Raw genomic sequence first — 18,657 nt, forward strand, 5'->3', positions numbered from 1 at the left:
TTAGAGCCCTGCCGCTCTAACTGCCCATCGGTCTAAAGTCAGGTCCAGAAATCAGCCAAAGACCACATCAATTAATTAAAAGGATCTGGTTTGTGAGGTTTTAGTCTGTTTAGACCTATTCAGACAAGACAAAAATCCACAGATGTCAAATCTGACAATTAAATGTTTTTTATTATTTACAAGTGTGGGGTTAAAATGGTTCAGGCTTCATCCTGTGCTGTGTGAACTGTTGAATGTTGGGTCTCCAGTCAAATCACTGAGATACACGTAAGCTGAGGGGATCCAGCTTTGGAATGCTGCTGTAAATGTGCTGCATTAAAGCACGGCCATAATGTTTCATCGCCATCTCGGCAGGACTGATCTTCTTACCTCACTCTCTGCTAATCAGGAACAAATCTTTGTGCTTTAATCTACGGCTCCCCCCGCACCCCTCCGCCCATCTCATTAGATTAACAAAATGCACATATGAACACACACACACACACATGCACACACACAGCTCATGACCTCAATCTCATTATCCTAAAAAAGGTAGTTAATTATAATTTTGTTTGTTGAACATTTGGGATATTTTAACAGTTTTTGCTTGTGTTCGACAGGAAAAACATGATCCAAAATGGTTCAGTTTCAGGAGATGATGTATTATTTCAGATTTATGGAAAGAAAAAGCAACAAGCTTCACACTAATTTTGTCATTTGAACAATTGCGTGGGCACCAAAAGTGTGTTTCTGTGAGTGTTTCAGGAGCTGAATGTGGGTGAAACGTTAACTCTTGCATGTGTGCATGTGTTTGTCTCCCAGTGTGTGTGTGTGTGTGTGTGTGTGTACAGCAAACATATGCAACCAAATTAAAGCCTTAAAGCTGGTGAATTGAAGAGGATTTGATGCAGAGAGCAATTCATGGGAATTAAGCAAATTAGGTCTCCAATTAGCTGCTGACATTGAATTGGAAGATTTGGTGAACAAAAATTAATTAAGATGGATTTGTCATTGTTCTAATGAGCATCGCCAAAAAATAACTGTAGTGAATAACAGGCGCTCTCTCCCTCGTTCTCAAGCTTTATCCCTCTGACATATTATAGTCTGTTTAGAATCTAATTTCATGTCAAATATTGCCTTATTCAAATATTCAATAATTTGCAAATAAGAAGCCCACATGAGCCGAGACAAACAAACTTCAGAAAAGTCAATGTATGACCTAATCCTCTTAGGCTGGAGCACTGTGGATGTAAATGCCAACCTTTGCAAGTCAAGAGAGGAATTTCACTATTGATGTGAGAGCCGGACAGGTAAAAATTGACTTGATTCTTATTATGGCAATATATAAAATGTCCCTGCTTTAGAGATCAGTTTAAGGGAGTTCCTTTATGTTATGTGGCTTTTGTCATTTTGAAAAAAAATCACACATACTGATCTTAATAATAAGACTTCTCTTTCCTTCATTATTTCAGCTGCTGTACGTTTCTGCCCTGATACTTCAGAGTCCCTAAAAAAGCCCACCCACCTCTCCGGTAAATCAGCGCCCCCTCCCCTCCCTCTCTCCCTGCCTCCTTCCCTTTCCTCTGCTTCCTTCATCCCTGACCTCCCGTCGTCCCTCTCTTCCTGCAGCAGTGGTTACGGATTACACTGTGTGATAAGCTTCCCATTTCTTGAAACTATTTGGGATTGCTCAGATTATCCGGCCTCATATCCCTGGGAGTCGGCTTTGGAAAGCCAGATTTTAGTCTCTTAAGGCAGAAGATTTTGCATCCCGACAGCTTTGACTAATTAGCATCTAACAGCGGGGGGTGTTTTAGCATTGGGCTCACTTTTAGTACAATGCACGCACATGCAAGTGCACACACACACACACACACACACAAAACACAACACAACAGAGGCAACTGATTACAGACATCACAACGTGTTGAATTCAGTGTGATTTAATGAGGTTCCAACAAAACATTGTGTTTTTTGTTATTCTAAAAACATTCAGAACGCAAATAAAAGATGTGCGGCTTTATAAGATTCAGACATTTCATTTAATCACTGAACAACCCTAAAATCACTTGGCCTTTGGTTTGCAGAATACAATGTAAGATTGTCCACTTCCATTTTAAAATCACCTAAAGACATATTCCTTAATAAATAAGACAGAATACCTCAAAAATACAACTTATTCACTCTCAGGGTGCAGAGGCACGCAGGCCCGGGTGGAGCCCCACTTGAGGCTGCACACTGGACCAGGGCCAGTAGAGTCTTGGTGCCAAGGCAGGCAGAGGGAACGTTTGGACTTGAGGACAGCACCAACAGGTGGTTCTGTGGGGCCGGGCGAGGACGGGGTGGTAGGGGGAGCTCAGGGAGGAAAGGGGGAGCTGTACTGCCACCCTGCGTACCCTGCGGCGTGCCCTGCGGCAGTGGTAGTCCCCGTTAGAAAAGTCCTGGTAGTTGGAGGGGTGAATCGCCCAGAAGTGGCCTTTACCGTTGTCGCTGCGGCCTGCTTTGATGAAGCAGTCATTCAGGGACAAGTTGTGACGCACGCTGTTCCTCCAGTTTTTATCCTGTTGGAGCAAGTCGAGAAATATGGTTAAAACCTGGAAACTAAGTAAGCGTTAAACAATGGGAGTCCCTGATTGAAAATGAACATAGGTGGCTGTTAAGTATCACTGATCCTCCTCAGGATGTCACCTTGTCCTGTTGTTGGCAGGATGCGCGATGGCGTGTCAAGACCGTATATGATCGCAGTAAGACACAACACCCTGAGTTACCTTTCTAGCACGTCAAACCAGTGATCAACTCTAATCCACTAGGCTACGTCCAATCTGTTGTTGCACCTGGTAAAGGCAGAGGCGGTTTGCAACCTAGCAACAGGATTACTTTATTTGTGAATTCGCCAACAAGAAGATCATCTAGTGTCCCTGTGAGCACCTAATTGCCTAACCACTCAGACAGATTACCTGAGCCAAGTAGGTCGCTTCACTTGTGAAAATGGCGGCCACATTATTTTTCAGCGACCGAGCGAACGCGGCGAAGACTTTCTCGTCATCTGTCCCATGATCGTCTCACTGGTGGCTGTGACGAGTTCACAAAGTAATACAGCACGGTTCATTTGAAAATAGTCCCGCAGACAGAGATCCTCTGCATCGGAGCTTTTACTTCACATCATCACCCATTATGACTTCCTGACTTCCTCCACAGCTACAGCTCCTGTCTTCCTACTGTGCCACATGTGTTGCTGCCAGGTAAATAGCGCAAGGAACCCAACGTGAACGTACCTTGCTCTTGAAGTAGGGGTAGTGGTCCATGATCCACTGGTAGATGTCACATAGCAGCAGCTTCTTCTGCTCTGACGCCAGGATTGCCTTGGAGATGAGCGCGATGTACGACTGGTTGGGTTTTTCCGCAGACTTCTCTGGGCTGCTGCTGGTAGACGTGGTGGTGGTCACTTCCTCCTCCCCCTCCTCTTGTTGCTCTTCATCCCCCTCCTCTTCTTTGACTTTCCTTTCTTCAGTCTCTGCCTCTGACCTCTGTAGCCGCTTCTCCTGTGTCTCAGAGCGAATCCCCACCTCTCTGGGTTCAGGATTCTGATGATTTAGCACGTTGTTCGCTGTCTGCTCTGCAGTACGACTTCCTGTCGCTTCTTCTTTAGAACCTTTGACTCCTTTATTGAACAGAAGGTAGTCAATAGTGAAGCTGAGTCCAAGCCTTTCTCTGCTGCCGGTGCGGCTGCTTCTGTCCTCCATTGTCATCTCTGAATTAAGAAATCTCAGACTCATTACAGAGGTTTAATTGGTTACAAACTGGCTGTTGAATAAGTATCAGGTGATAAATGAAAAGTGTCTCTTCCAAGAGTCTTCTCAGAGTTGTGTGTCTGAATGTCACAGCATGGCTATTTTCTTTTAAGGTGCAGGGCCCTTCATAAACTGAACGCCTTGCTTCTTCCGCCGAAGTCTTGCTGTTGACGAGATCACAGATAAAGATGAGCCTCTCAACTGTTGTTAACCTTGATGCGCTCACGAGCGACACAATCTCAACCTGTGGAAATGACGTCAGCCTATAAGACTAAATACGGCTACTTTGTTTAGCAACTAATTTTAATTAAATGTTTCTGCCTGTCTGATAAACCGGACGAAACAAACCAGTTTCTCAATATCCAACAGCCTTTTGCTCCTGAATCGAAGGGTTGTGCTTCACGGTTGTGAAGGTGACTCTATTTATATGACTGTGAATTTATCCCTCACAGAAAGGGGCAAAGAAGGCACAGGGGAGGTCCAGGTAGGGGGTCTCAATCGAGGCGGATTATTTTTATTAACCTCAGCAAATCTTTGTAATTACGGGAGATTAAACACTCAAGATTTAGTCAGACATGGTGTGCATAGGACGGATGCTCTAGAATCAAAGGCCTTGTAGATACCAGTGTTATCCTGTTAAAGTTGTTTTGTCCGTGCCGATGCTGCGCTAAGAATTGCTTAAATTACCAAAGAGCAGTAATTAATGGATCAAATTCAATGTTTTGGAGACAAAACACATTCAGTGGAGTCTCTTTTTTTGGAAAGAGGACAAACTTACTGTGCAGACATTAATAGTCACCAGGTAGCAGAACAGTAAAGCACATGACTGAAAAATCAAACGAATTCACTGCCTGTTCTTGACATGACCTGCTTTTAATCTGTCTCTCCTGTGACTTTTCCAATTCTTGCCAACTATTATAATTAACAAACTTATTTGTTATCAACCATTGGAAATGCTTAAATATTTTCATATATAAAACACTATACTAATGCAAGGGTTAAGGTTTTTCTGCTTGTGAATTCAGCAATTACATTCTTAAATATCTTTTAAGATCCGTCTCAGAGCTCAAAACTGAAATGCCTCTGCACTACTACGCTGTCCTGTATTATATTGTTTTCTTTAAATGTGTGATGAACATTTTATTGCCTAATTTATGTATTTATTTTAACACATTTCCTTCAATTTGAGGCAATAGTTATTGTATAATGCTCTCTAATGATGCGTTAAGACTGCTACTGAGTCTGTGTTTAATTAAACAGCTAAATTTTATAATTTGCGTTTTGATGATGTTTTGATGTGAACAATGTTTTGATGTTGCAGACTTTTTCCATGGTTTTAGCTAAAATACAGTGGACTTGTTTATATTGCTTATGATACACAGGTCAAATATCTACACGTCAGATTCTTGTGAATTTCACTTCTGAATATTGACATGAATTGTGGATTTTATCTTTGTAATCTTTAATGTGAATTTTGAGTTTTTACAATGAAAGTGTTTTTTTTTTCTTCTTTTTTTCCCCAATGATGAGGTTTACTAAAGCACTTTAAAAATTTAGGGGTTATCTAATTATTTGGATTCCCATGTGCCAAATATTCACCTTTAATTTCCCTTTAAGTAAGGTCAAAGTCATGTAAGACATTTGCACACCACATTGCACACATGTTCTGTTTCTCCTCCTTCTAGCACGTCAGTGAATCTGTGTCTCACTTTCAGCGTATACGGTTACAGCAGATGGAAAATTATCACTGTCCATCATTTCTGTGTTTATAACCTTAAAATTTTTGGGATGTGAAACAAATAAAAATCTAGTTTTAACAGTGTGTGTGTACGTGAGTTTACACTGATGACCATGTTAGCGGTAAAAGCCCCTGTCCCCACAATACTATATACATATCATATATAACATACATCATTTTACCTCAGCCAGCATCACATTAGTCCAGTTACAGTATATTATCTGGGGCAAGCTGCTTTGTTCTGTCAGTTTTAGTGAGGGAATGAATTTAATGAGAGTCAGGTCAAATCATGGACCATATTGCCCTCTTCTGTTTAAATAATAGAACATGTCATACAAGTCATACATACACAAGAGAGCACTACAATGCATTTTATAGAAGCAAGCTTTTGCATTGTAGTTAGCTACATGAATTTATATGTAGGCTTTTGTTCTATCAATTACATAAAACAATATTAGAATTGTAAAAATAGTTTACTCAGCTGCATTGTAGAGAACATACAACGCTATATTTTGGATCTGCATTTGTCAACTATATTAAGACAGGTATATGAAAATAACTGAATCATATATTTCCCCATATATTCTATTATTAAATTAGAATCATAGACGTTTTCCATCAAGCAGCATAGTGGCAAAGACAGCTGCCCCTTTGAATACATAGTATTGTTTTATTGACGTTTCACATCCAACTAAAGCCAAAACAAAATACACCATGTTATTACATGATACTGTTATTTCTTCAATTGATTTTTGTGTTTCCATGAGGCTCTCTTCTTTCCCACATACGAGGAGCTTTTGGAAAAGCAGGGCTGGATCACCACAGGGAGTGTAAATTGGTCCTTTGCATACTTATTTCCAGTTTGCAAAGACAAATGGGACACAACATGGTATTTGTGTTTTGATCCGTGTATGACTGATACTTTCAGGTGTACGTTTATTTCGTTAATTAGTCGTTTTAATTGAATTCTGAGCGTACCTCAGACAAAGCACTAACTCCCCATCTCACGGTTGGGCGCAGAACCTGACACGGATTATTTTGCTCGGACGGGAAGTGAACGGACCATGCGAGCCGGTCCAATTGACACCCCATGCGTTACATCAACTTTGAATTTAAACCATTTTTAAGATACACGTTCACAATATCTCAGTACTATAAAACCGAAACATCATATGTGTGAAAATACTTTGACACGTTGCATCATTTGTGGACGCTGAGGCCTATTTTAGAAATGCGACCTGTCTCTTAGTGTTTTTAAAAAGTTGCACTGTAACTTTAAATCACGGCGGGTTGGGCTCTGGTTAAAAGTGCGCTGCGATTAGCTGTGGCTCCACGTCTATCAAGGCAGGCTCTGTGTTTCATTGGTGAAAGACTAGCCGTCGTCTCCGACTCTCGCGGTACTGCTGCACGAAGATGGCGGCCGAACTGGTGGAAGCGATGGCAAGTAGAGCTTGGCTATCTTTGGTTTCATAGGAGATGGCCGCGGGAGTATGATTTCAAACTCAGCCCGGTCGTGGGGATACTGGGGGCTTTGTATGAACATGTTAAGAGTTCGTACTCTTGTAAATGTGGTGTATTACATTCACGACGAAACGAACTAGCCTGTGCAGCTAACGTAGCTAGCCCGCTAGGTAATGTTAACCTAACCAGGCAAGTGCGTTGGTTTAGCTAGCATCACGCTGGCTCCAAAGGAAGACACCGAAAATGAATGATGTGACCATAAAACCTATTGAGGTTTGCTCTTAGCATGCTTCCCGACTCGTTACTATTTAACGTTATTTGGCTTACAGTGATGTTTGTTTGTAGTTGGCCGGTTAGCGTTAGTTTATGGAGCAGTGCACCTGTCAAAATATCTAGTTGCCATGATTGAATACCGACAGCCCAGTCTGTAGAGAAGCTAGCCAGTCGATTAGCGCAGGCTAACTTACATTTTTAATGTTCAAGTTACGCCGAAGAAACTACAACGTTACTGATTTATTAGCTGCATTTTTTGCACAGCATGTCCATCAGAAGCCTAATGGACAGCCGCGTTATGTATCTTGGACACAAAGCTGTCGTGCCACTGATGTCCAACTCAACAATGTCAGACAAAGCTAAAGCATGCTAGTCCATCCATTCAGGTTTTTCCAACATTATTTTGTGCGTTACCCCACAGTCAAGTTCGCATATCGTTGCTCTCTATGTTGCTGTGGCATCAAGTAAACATCCTCATGCAGGCTGTATGTATTGTCGGTCGTCGTGCGAGAACCGATTCCACTGCGACTATTCTTTAAGTATTGTATACAAGATTAGTGCAGCTAATCGGAAAGTGACCTGTTATGTAGTACGTTAGACCTGTGTGACATGAAATGTTAACTTAGTATTTAATTGTGCTGACCACTTTAATTCAGCGTATTGAAAGATGTGGTTGTTATGGTTCGTCTTCGCTCAGAAATGTGGATGTCACAGCTGGACAAACAAGTTCACCCGGCAACCACCCGAGATTTAACAGTGAAACTTGTTTTGAACTGATTTATGAACATGCTGTCCATCAGTAAAACGACGTTTAAGGTGTATTTACCCTAAAGGGACTGCAAACAGATTTTGGTATACATGTTAACATCGCAAAAGGCAAACTATACCACCTTCAGAATAAAGATCCCAAATTTTACAATAGGTTTTGCCATATTTTTTTGTTTTGTGTTTAAGCTTTTGTGTTATTCCTCTTAAACACATTCCTCTTTAAATACCTAAATCCTACAAACACTCTGACACCTTTAGTTTGTGTACCTATTATGATTGTGCAGTGTGAATGTAATACAATGAAATACAGAGGTGAAGTTATATGTTTTAACTACTGTTGCAGACTGAGGTTTGTAAAGTTTGTTAAATGGTACCACAGTTTGATTAAGAATGGGATGATGAAAATGATTAGACCATAACGCAAGCGGTCAGAATGAAGAGCAGTTTGACTTCTTACTATACTCGGCTAATTACGAGGCAGGTTCATGCCTCTGTAGGATTAAGGTGACAAAAGACAGAAGCTAATTTTAGCAGGAAGCAAACAGTTTAAGGCCCTGCAATCTGCAACGTCTACATATAAATTGTAGATATTTGAGTGTATCCTGTTAGAGGCAATCTTAGTAGGTGTGTTTAGGCAAGAATTTTCACAAGGAATTGAGTTGTTGGATTCATTTAGGTGGCTTTTTTTTTCTTTCTAGACAGCATGTTTAGGAACTTCATGCATTCACAGAATTGAAATGTAATATACTGGGATGTGTTTTCCTCCTTGGGTCACACAGGTATTTTTCCTCACAACAGGTGATGCCTTAGAAAATAAGAATTTGAATACCTTAAAAAAAAAAGCTTCAACAATTGACAAATGCATGAAATATATATAAACTGTGCTCGAAAAAAAAAAAAATCCAAAGCCATCACCACTGTTGTTGTAAATAGCTTTGCATTTCAATCAAGTATCAATATGCCTTGAATTGGGACATGGATCTCAAAATGAGTCATGACTTGTAAATTCACAGCATTGTCACTCAAATTTTCCCTAAATACAGACTTCATTGTCCCTGAATTGTTTTTCATCCTTTTGTCTTTTTGTCGTCCCTCTAGAACATGGTCAAAAGTTTCCGGGTCTCAGACCTGCAGACGCTGTTGGCCTCAATGGGTCGCAGCAAAAGTGGGCTGAAACAAGACCTGGTGGGGCGTGCATTGAGGCTAGTGCAGACTGAGTACAGCCCAGAGCTTCTGAAGAATGTCAGACAGCTCTATGAATCACGCTTCCCCAAAACATCTGGCTGGCTCGCAGCACGGCGTCCAGAGGGCATCTCAGTTGCCTACTCATCCCTCAGCTCCTCCCCCACTGCCACCTCTCAGGGCGCAGACTACCTCAATGGCATTTCCAAACCGATCCCCACACCTGCACCAGAGGTCAAGCTGGTGCCTCTGCCCTTCTACCAAACTTTGGAGACACTGTTGCCACCAACAGAGCTAAGTGAGTGCATCCTATTTAAATCATTTGTTTTGTAGAAATTTTATGTTCTGAACTAAACCATTCAACTTCATCTCTTGCTATTTTTTTTGTGTTTTCTCTACACGTATTTGCAGTTGCCCACAACAATGAGAAACTGCAGGACAGTCAATGCATATTTGAGTTAACACCGAACCAAGCAGATCAGATCCGAAATGCAAGGTAATACAATCCAAAATTTCTGCAAATGTTAACATTGGCTTAATTTAAAACCCCTGTAACCAATGTACATCTTAATTTTTGACCTTTTACTTTTTTAGTGAGCTTCGTCCAGGAATGAGATCAATCCAAGTGGTTCTTAGGTAAGTTTCCCCTAATTTCTGTTATTTCATGGATATTTCAATGTCTTTTTGCCTGGAATGTACTGATTCTGTCAGTGACTATGCTGTTGATTTAAAGGAAAAATGGAAACTAGTTTTCCCAAGTGCAAATTGTATTTTAATTTCCATCATAATCTGCTTATAAAATGGAGTATCTGATTTCTTTATCTGACCAGTCACGTTCTGAAGTAGACATCTCAAAGATATGACAGATACACTTTCAGATTGGCTCAACCTAACCTTTCTCGTATCACTCTCTCTTGCAGAATCTGTTACACAGACTCCATTGGTGTTCAGGAGGACCAGTATCCTCCCAACATTGCTGTCAAAGTCAACCAGTCCTACTGTCATGTGCCGGTGAGTTGCATCCCTTTTCTGAGACAAGCCACACCTTCGCAATACAAACATGCCTAAAGTTGGGCTGCTCTTTCCTTCTGGTCTAATAATTTCCTGTCATTTTTGTAAGCCATTTGTTTTCTAACAGTCAGTGAGTTGATGGTTTGAGTTTGGGCAGATTTGCTGCGTGGTCACAGCCAAACTACTGTCATAATATATGGTAGTGATGGATTATCCAACCTAATGCAGGTGGATGTTAAATGAGGTGAGAATAAATAATATTCAGGTACAGATGCAGTGTTGTTAGCCGACCTAAAGGCATCAACTCGCTGGCAAGACTTCAGTAGGAATCCCTCCAGCTGGCAGTCTCTGTGTGGCTTACAAACTGTTGTGGTGTTATGCGTTCATGTGCTGGTGGGAAGCTTGAATATTTGAGATGTTTTGTCTGCTGCATTATGTTCACGGGGTGCATAGTCACAAAGTCAAACTGGAAAGACAACAGTCAAAAATCAGTGTTGTGAAACCAAAATGGGAATTTGGTCTCTTTTGCCTTGAAAAGGATTCTGTTGACAACCTGATTCAAGTCTTGGATGTTCGGACTTCAAAACAAATGTCGTCACAGTGACAAACAACAAAACTGCCCAAGATTGTGTAATAATTTACTGGCTGATCCTTTTCATATATGTCAAGTTCTACTGTTCAACCACATTACTGAGAAGATAATATCGAAACACAGATAGAAGATTAATTGTGGTTTTGATACGAATGTGTTTTTGTAATATATCACCCAAAATCTCTATTGCCAAGTATATTAGAATTGGAAACTACAAGGACCATGTTAGTGACATCACCTTAGCCCCCCACCCCTTTTTTATCAGTTAGCCAGTTAACTGTGCTGAATAAGACCGAAGACATCTTTTTTGCTTTAGATATACATAAACACAGAGAAGCACATACAGAGCAGGATAAAAGAACATTATTGGTGTGACTGTTCCCTAGCATCCACTTGCAACTTGCTCTTAGCGCATAGTTTAAAAACAGACTGCACAGCTATCTCAATCAAGAGCCTAACAGCTAATTAATATTTTAAGGCCTTTAGAGGGAATTCTAATGTGTATTATTTCAACAATTAACCCAAAGAACAATTTGGTTTTTATGGTATTCCGGGTAATTTACATAATTCTTTGGCATGTGTCTGTGTGTTTACAGGGTTATTACCCCTCAAATAAGCCTGGTGTTGAACCCCGTCGTCCTTGTCGTCCTGTTAACATCACTCCCTGGTTGCATCTCTCAAACGCCACCAACAGAGTCACCGTCACCTGGGGAAACTTTGGCAAGGTCAGAGTCTGATGCTGAATCTCATATTTTGGCCTAAGGCTGTGGTGGCAACAGGGCAAGTACAGCAGCACAGATGTCTTGTACTCAAAATCTCTCTAGCTCCTCCTGGCAGATTCCAAAGTGCATCAGTGCAAGCTGGGACATGTAGTTCTTTGTGTCATGGGTCCCACTCACTTGTGCATGGTATAACCAAAAAAAGAGAGCTCCTGAGGGCCAAGAGCTGAACCACTTTAATTAGCTTCTTTACTGTTGTCTCCACAGTTGTGATCTAGGATAAGCAGCTGGAAGGCTCATGAAAACACTCTTAGTCCTGTCACCACCCTCTTCTTTAGCTCTTGTGTAAACCAATTAGGCGTGAGCACCGTGAAAGTTGAAAGTAAACACAATACGAAACTGCTTTTTGTATGCAGTTTTCCAGGTGCGTTAATAGTTTTCTTTATCCCAGAGTTTTTGGGGATACCCTACAGCCTTCAGTAAGCCTACATTAAATGTGCCTGACAGCTGAATAGCACTGTGTCAAGAAAATATAGCCTGCATTACAACTTTCCTGTAGTTGTTTTGTATATCAGACAGTTCTGTGGTGTTTAGTATAATGTCCATGGAGAGAGAGAGTGTCATTGAAAATCTGTTATGGCAAGAAGGTTTGAACAGTATTTCAGCAGCCTCTGCTTTATCCCCAGAATGCTTTTTTTTTTTTCTTTTTTTTTAAAACAGCAACAGTACTTTTACTTAAGTGTGTTGGTTTATTGCATCTAATAAATGTTGCTGATTTAGACATTCACCAACCACTTCTTGATTTGTTGAAGTGGAACATAGGAATAAAGAATTGATTCCTCAGCATGTTTAATCAGTGCAAGTCCATAACCATGTGGCTGGCACACAAGTCAGGGCTGTGGGTCTTTTAGTCCATCCAAGTCTGAAGATTATGTTCAGCACAGAGGCACATTTGCACTGAAGCCTAAAACAACTTTTAATGTACTTTCTGTGTTTAGGGAATTATAACAAAGATCCAGGAGATAATTAACATTCTTTACAATGATTTATTTTGTTAGGTTTTCCTAAGCTGTGTGACTTTTGTAATTGGCCCATATAATGTCAGAGGGTATCTTGCATTAAATAGTTATATAATCAGGAGGGTTCCAGAGGGTAGATTTGCCTCAAATTCTTCTTCTAACATACTTAAGTTGAGAACTGTGGATCCAAGTGGATTTCTCTTGCCATAATAAATCTTGTGTGTTCATTTTTTTGTTAAGTGGCTTTGAGGTTCACTTTGTGTATATGCCCTGTTATAGATTGGTAGTCTTTTAAAACAAGTACTCACAACCTGTAAATGTTTGTGTTTTCAGCGGTACTCTGTGGCAGTGTATTTAGTGAGGGTTTTCACTGCAGCAGACCTCTTCAGCCAACTCAAACTCTGCTCTGTTGAGAGTGCAGAACGCTGTCGTGAACGCAGTAAGTGACTATTTTTTGCTTGTTAACAAATGTGACTTTGAAGTCCTGCGAATGGAATCAAAACTCCACAATATCACTTCAATTTTGCCCCTAGAAGTCATTGACTTGAGCTTTTAACACTTTTTGGTAGGACTGGATTGTGTGCACAATTTCAAATATTCCAGCATATTGTCTGATTAACTGTAATGATTCGTCATATTTTGTAAGGCTGCATGGAATAGTTGGAAGATTGGTTCATAATGTTGATATTCTCAATTGAATGTTGCAAGAATAAAAGAAGACATTCGGTACAGGCCTAATATTTTGTCTATATTTGATCTAGTCCAAGACAAACTACGATTTGATCCAGAGAGTGAAATAGCGACCACAGGCCTACGGGTTTCTCTCATCTGTCCAGTGAGTACACCTTCATGATATGATGCCTGTTAGAGGTGGAGGGGTCAGGCTTTCCTGTCCTGCACATTTTCTGTTTCAGTTTTTCTGCAGCATCAAAGGCAAATCTCTAATATGTTTGTCCTACTATGAAGCCTGATTACTCTAACATGCTTCTTCCTCTCCCACTTCCCAGTTGGTGAAGATGCGGCTCGGTGTGCCATGTCGAGTTTTAACTTGCGCCCATCTTCAGTGTTTCGACGCAGTCTTTTTCCTGCAGATGAATGAGAAGAAGCCCACATGGACTTGCCCTGTCTGTGATAAGCCCGCTCCCTTTGAGCTGCTCACCATTGATGGGTAAGGAGACAGAAGCATGCTCTGACTCGTCCCACCTCTGCAGCACCATATCCCTTTCAATAAATTCTCAAAATTTACACTTTGTGCATTTCTATCTATCTGCGTGTTGAAGCCAGCTTGGGGGAAATTATTCAAGCTGCAGATGTTGATACTCTTGATACAAGTTGAACCATGCACCAGCTACAACATTTTCATTGTAAAAGCCTGGGATGTTTTGCATGGCATAAGAGGGTGTTTATCTGTTATGTTTTGCATTTCTACAACTGCTTTCTGGTTGTCTTCCAAAATTTTTGATCCTGTAAAATTGGCCTGTTTGTTGACTCTTTTACTTGATGCAACACGGCTGTAATTTCAAGAACCATGTAACTGTTTGACTCAAGAAGGCTCAACAATTTTTACTCATTGCTGCAAATAACTCTCAAGACACCTACAGTCAGACTGTATCAGGCTGTAGGTGCAAAATATAGTCAGCAGTGTTTCTAGTAATGAAGGCTGCATTTGACAGGCTTTTCTTCCTGATATTTCATTCAACAGAAAAGCGAATTCTTTGTGTTGTATGGTGAACATAGATTAGCCTGTGGTCTATTTTATCAAACAAATTCATGATAAAATATTTGCATCCTCAACCAGTTGGCCATGTATTTCCTGCAAATTCTAAGAAACTCTCACAGGCACTCCCCTTACTTTCACAAAGACTGACAGCATTGTATTACAGTTTGGCTTTGAGGTGTGTTTGCATTCCTTAAATTAAGCTTGTGTGAAAGTCCCTTCTTTAACTGATGAATCAGGGTCTCAGTTTTCTTCAGCCTAATTACTAAATGCCATCAATTTTATAGAATGGTGTTTTGAGGTAGTGAAATTGACAGATTAAATGCAATTTTCAGGATTCAAGCTTATTTTGATGTTCTTTATGGAGCGTAACTTGAATAATATCTTGGTATTGAATGGAAATGCTCAAGATTATAGAGATATGGTCAAAATGTGAGACTGAGAGTTGTATAACAACATAAATCATTTGTTGTATGAAAGCTGCCATACAAATGAAGTTTATTATTATTATTGTTAAGACAAGGACAAAAAATATAAAAATTCAACCCATGCAGACCTCTGCTAGGCTTCTGCAGTTGGGTTGAGTTTTAGTTGAGTATTCTTGTTTCTTTTCTAGTTGTGAGGCGACTCTAACCATCAGTGTGTGTTTCAGGCTCCTATCTGAGATCCTGAAAGCGACGAGTGAAGACATCGAGGAGATTGAGTACTTAACCGACGGCTCCTGGCGACCCATCAGAGATGATAAGGAGAGGGACAGGGAAAGGGAACGCAGCAACACACCAGAGTATCCTGTTGTTGATATATGTAAGTGTCAATTTAAGCTCTTGTTCTCTGTGCGTGAATTTTCTGTGCACTAGCTTGCTGGTGTGATTTCAATTTTAAAAATGGCCTTTGTGTCTGCAGGCATTCCTGAAGCAAACGGTTATTCACCAGCTCATAGCAGCACCAGCCTGACGGGCAAATCCGGAAGTGGTTCCGCAGGGATGGCAGGAGTCACGGGAGGACCTGCTGTGGCACCGGGAGGAGGTGCAGTGGTAGATCTGACTCTTGACTCCTCCTCTGAGGAGGAAGGGGGTGGGGCAGGAGGAGACAGTGAGGACACTGAGGACAGCACTGACAGTCCTGCACCGAAGAGGGGCCGATACAACTATGACAAGGACCTGGTCACTGCCTACTGACCCCACAGCTCTGTCCCCTCATAGACTGACACACACACACAGAGACAGGCAGGGGGCTAAAAACTCGAGGACAGGAACACGGTAACCCACTAGATGCAACAACCCTCCCTTATGCCCGAACGTCAGAGCCTTTCAGCAGCTCTGGTTTATATCCAGACAAAACAAACACACACTCAAACATGCACTGTAATGAATCTTCAATCTAGGGTGATTAGGATTCCTCTTTGTACTGTACACCACTGGAAGCAACTCTAACTCTTTCTGGCCAACTGTCACCTTGCAGTGAATATCTGTACCGTCCCGCCTCTACTAAAGAGACTGAATGGATCGAGCACCCCACCACCACCACCACCACCACAACCACCAACCACCATCCTTCCTCCTCTCTGTCCAGATTATTCCCTCTCTACCACCGCATCTCTCTTTGTATTTGACTTGGAATTACAGGCTCTTTTAGCCGTGGGCGTTCAATGTTTGCGTCTCAGATTTTTGTCACATTTGTGATGAACGGGCGAGTTGAAAATGAAGGCTCCTCAGTAGTTTTTGGTAAAAGGTCAAAAATAACTAATGGGAAAAAAAGAGTGTGGATTATTTGGAGAGGGCAAGGCAGAGATATCTGGAGTATGATGCAAATTTGAACCTCTCCCATTGTGTTATAATTTCTTTGTTCAGAGAATGAATTCAAAGCTTGAAAGAGTTTTTTCAGGAATTTATCCTTTTATCTTTTTAATTATAAAAGGGCAGAACACAGTACTGGCCTCAGTGTGTGATGCTTTCCATTTTTATTTTGTCCTTAGATAAAGAGAACCTACCTCAGTCATAAAAACTTAGCAGACTGACCAGAGACTAGCTTAGCAAGATGCGGAGGACAGAAGAATTGAAGAGTCTTTCTGACGCCAATTTTACACTGGAGATTTTGTTTTCCTACTTTTTTTTTTTTTTTGTTTTGCTTTATCTTTTTTATTTTCATTGTTCCATGCAGCTCTGTTCCCTCTGCAGCAACTCATTCTTTGTTGAAGTGCGAGTTTGTGGGTAACCAAGCTAACTGGAGGTGTCAGCGATGCAAAAAGTTGTGGGTGGAACTGTGCCACTGTAAAACATTACTGCAGTTATCTCGCTGTAACAGGATTTTTTTTTTGTAGGGTTGTCGTAGCGGCATTGCATATGGAAATAACTCAACGAAATGACTGTATGGCAGCTGTGCCAAAGCAGGTGTATTTTATCACTGACAGGATAAGGTTATAAGATTTTGGTGCCTTTTTCTTTTCTTTTGTTGGTTGAGTGGTGACGATTGGAGCATGTTGTTTAAAGGCTAGCTGAGCTGGCCCTCAGATGAGACCCCAGTCTGAGAGAAGGTGTTTTATATCATTTAGGACTCTTTTTTTTCCCCAGTAGGAGAAATGGACAGAGAAGCAGAAACAAGTCTCTGGTAAAGGACAGTTACAGAGTAGAAGTCCTGTCACCCCCCCCCCCCACATTTTGATGTCTTTTTCTGGCAGTATATTTATTTAATTGCTTCACATTCTCTTAACAGTTGTTTATAATAAGTCTACATAATATTTGGCATAGTTTTGTACAGATGGGAGCTATGAGTTGCAGAAAGCAGGACACCTCTGCTGTGGTTTGAGCGTTGAGTTATAATTGGTCCGGGCTTGTGGCTGTGCTGTTGATGAACACTCCTTTTCTTTTCCTCTGAATGAATCCAACCTGGGTCAAAGTACCATTCAGAGTACTTTGCTGCGGTGGGTTCAACATGTCTGACACAACGAAACTTAATGAAGTGTCAATAAGTGCAACCTCACCAAGCCTTAGAGTCATTGATTGGATTACAAATGGTCCTGTCTGGAACAAGTGGAGCTGCTCCAACCAACAATCCCCCTTGGCCTCCTTTCAATGTAGATAAGGTCACATCTATTTGCTGGAATAGAATTGGACTTTAATTGCTACATGCTGTAGGCTTACAACTAATATTCCTCTGCACCTGCACGAGTATTGTCAGTATGTGATGGCTGCTCCTCAGATAAGGATCCTCAGGCTGCATTTGCAGGCTTTAGGTTTGTCTGCTAGAAGGCTGTCAGTGTTTGCTTGAAGTTAAGAAAAGGTTTTTGCTGTGTGGCTAGAGCTGTTTGCACTTTCACCTGATACTTCATCCCAAGTTTGTGGCTCATTTATTTTTAAAGCCATCACATAGTGAGTGTTAATCATGGATCCCTGACAGTTGTGATCTGTTCTCCTCCATCTCATGTACGGGAATCAGAAAATGTGAAACTAGGAATGCGGCGGTCCTACTCCACTGTGAAACGCTTGGAGGGGGAGAAAAAAGTAGTGACTCAGATTAGTTCTGCATTGTATGTTTCCCTCTCTCACCATCCCTTTGTTGTGGTTTGATCAGCACAGAATCCGGTTCGCTCAAATGCACAGAGAAATGACATTTACACATTGATCCGGGGCCTCGCTGTTGCAAGTGTATCGTGATAAGGTTGATGATTGAAAAAGTAGGTCGAGTCAAATCTGGTCTTCCATTTTTCTCCTTTTGACACTTTGACGTAACAAAATCAATATACTGATGAAAAATCTTTGATAATCCACACAAAATTGATTGATGGCACTTTGCCTGTACTACATCAGTCTGTCCCTGAAACGGATCTTCTATGTAAGGTGTTCTGAAGCGAAATAATGTAAAGAACTCTAATACCTGTCTTGAACTTGGCAATTTATATTTGTATGTAACTGCTATACATATAAAAATGACTTTGTTCATTTGTTGATAGGTACAGAAGGTCATGATTTGAACGGATCTCCTAAACTTTTTTTTGCTGTATGGTTAAAGATGAGAGGTGGTGCAGGTTGCGTCTGTGGAACTGAGCCAGATGAGTTTGCAGGTTGTTTGGGAGCTGGAGAGAGCTGAGGGTCTGGTCTTTTTGTAGTGGCATCTCGTCTTCTTATAATCATGCATAAGGTAGCATGGGCAGAGGCTTACAATCCATGATGTAAATGTTTTGTTTGTTGTGTTTTTTTATATGTTCATATTAAAAGACAATAAAATTTAAATAATATTTTATTAAGCCTTGAATTGCCTCCAGTTGTTCCTATAGGCAAACAGACAATAAGAAGCTGTTGAGGGCAGCAGCACCGGAAACTGATGCCACAGAGGACTGGGAGGACTGGTTAAGGTGGAGATTGTTATGTCCTGTACCAAATTCAGATCTGGGGACACATTTGATGCCTG

The 18,657-nt window shown here is 41.0% G+C and overlaps 2 protein-coding genes across 2 annotated transcripts; one reads left to right on the forward strand and one right to left on the reverse strand.

The window, feature by feature from the left end:
• Window positions 1-2,165: 2,165 nt before the first annotated feature.
• foxq2 (forkhead box Q2) lies at window positions 2,166-3,728 on the reverse strand. Its single transcript, XM_041935371.1, has 2 exons — window positions 3,255-3,728; window positions 2,166-2,540 (listed from the first exon to the last, which is right to left on the reverse strand). Exons 1-2 carry the CDS (start codon window positions 3,726-3,728, stop codon window positions 2,166-2,168), a joined length of 849 nt encoding a protein of 282 aa, XP_041791305.1.
• Window positions 3,729-6,917: 3,189 nt separating this feature from the next.
• On the forward strand, window positions 6,918-18,527 carry pias4a (protein inhibitor of activated STAT, 4a). Its single transcript, XM_041935040.1, has 11 exons — window positions 6,918-6,948; window positions 9,109-9,490; window positions 9,604-9,688; window positions 9,787-9,828; window positions 10,113-10,203; window positions 11,392-11,520; window positions 12,867-12,972; window positions 13,295-13,368; window positions 13,541-13,701; window positions 14,903-15,054; window positions 15,154-18,527. Exons 1-11 carry the CDS (start codon window positions 6,922-6,924, stop codon window positions 15,426-15,428), a joined length of 1,524 nt encoding a protein of 507 aa, XP_041790974.1. The 5' UTR covers window positions 6,918-6,921; the 3' UTR covers window positions 15,429-18,527.
• Window positions 18,528-18,657: the final 130 nt, after the last annotated feature.

The sequence above is a fragment of the Chelmon rostratus genome, chromosome 4 (assembly GCF_017976325.1).
Source record: "Chelmon rostratus isolate fCheRos1 chromosome 4, fCheRos1.pri, whole genome shotgun sequence".
In the NCBI taxonomy this organism is placed as follows: Eukaryota; Metazoa; Chordata; class Actinopteri; order Chaetodontiformes; family Chaetodontidae; genus Chelmon; species Chelmon rostratus.

Bases quoted from the DNA above. Each gene is read 5' to 3' on its own strand.
- foxq2 (XM_041935371.1), bottom strand. From the start codon at position 3,728: ATGACAATGGAGGACAGAAGCAGCCGCACCGGCAGCAGAGAAAGGCTT. The intron at 2,541-3,254 runs GTACGTTCACGT...TTGCTCCAACAG, and splicing joins ACCCCTACTTCAAGAGCAAG to GATAAAAACTGGAGGAACAG.
- pias4a (XM_041935040.1), top strand. From the start codon at position 6,922: ATGGCGGCCGAACTGGTGGAAGCGATG. The intron at 9,689-9,786 runs GTAATACAATCC...TTACTTTTTTAG, and splicing joins GATCAGATCCGAAATGCAAG to TGAGCTTCGTCCAGGAATGA. The intron at 9,829-10,112 runs GTAAGTTTCCCC...TCTCTCTTGCAG, and splicing joins TCAATCCAAGTGGTTCTTAG to AATCTGTTACACAGACTCCA.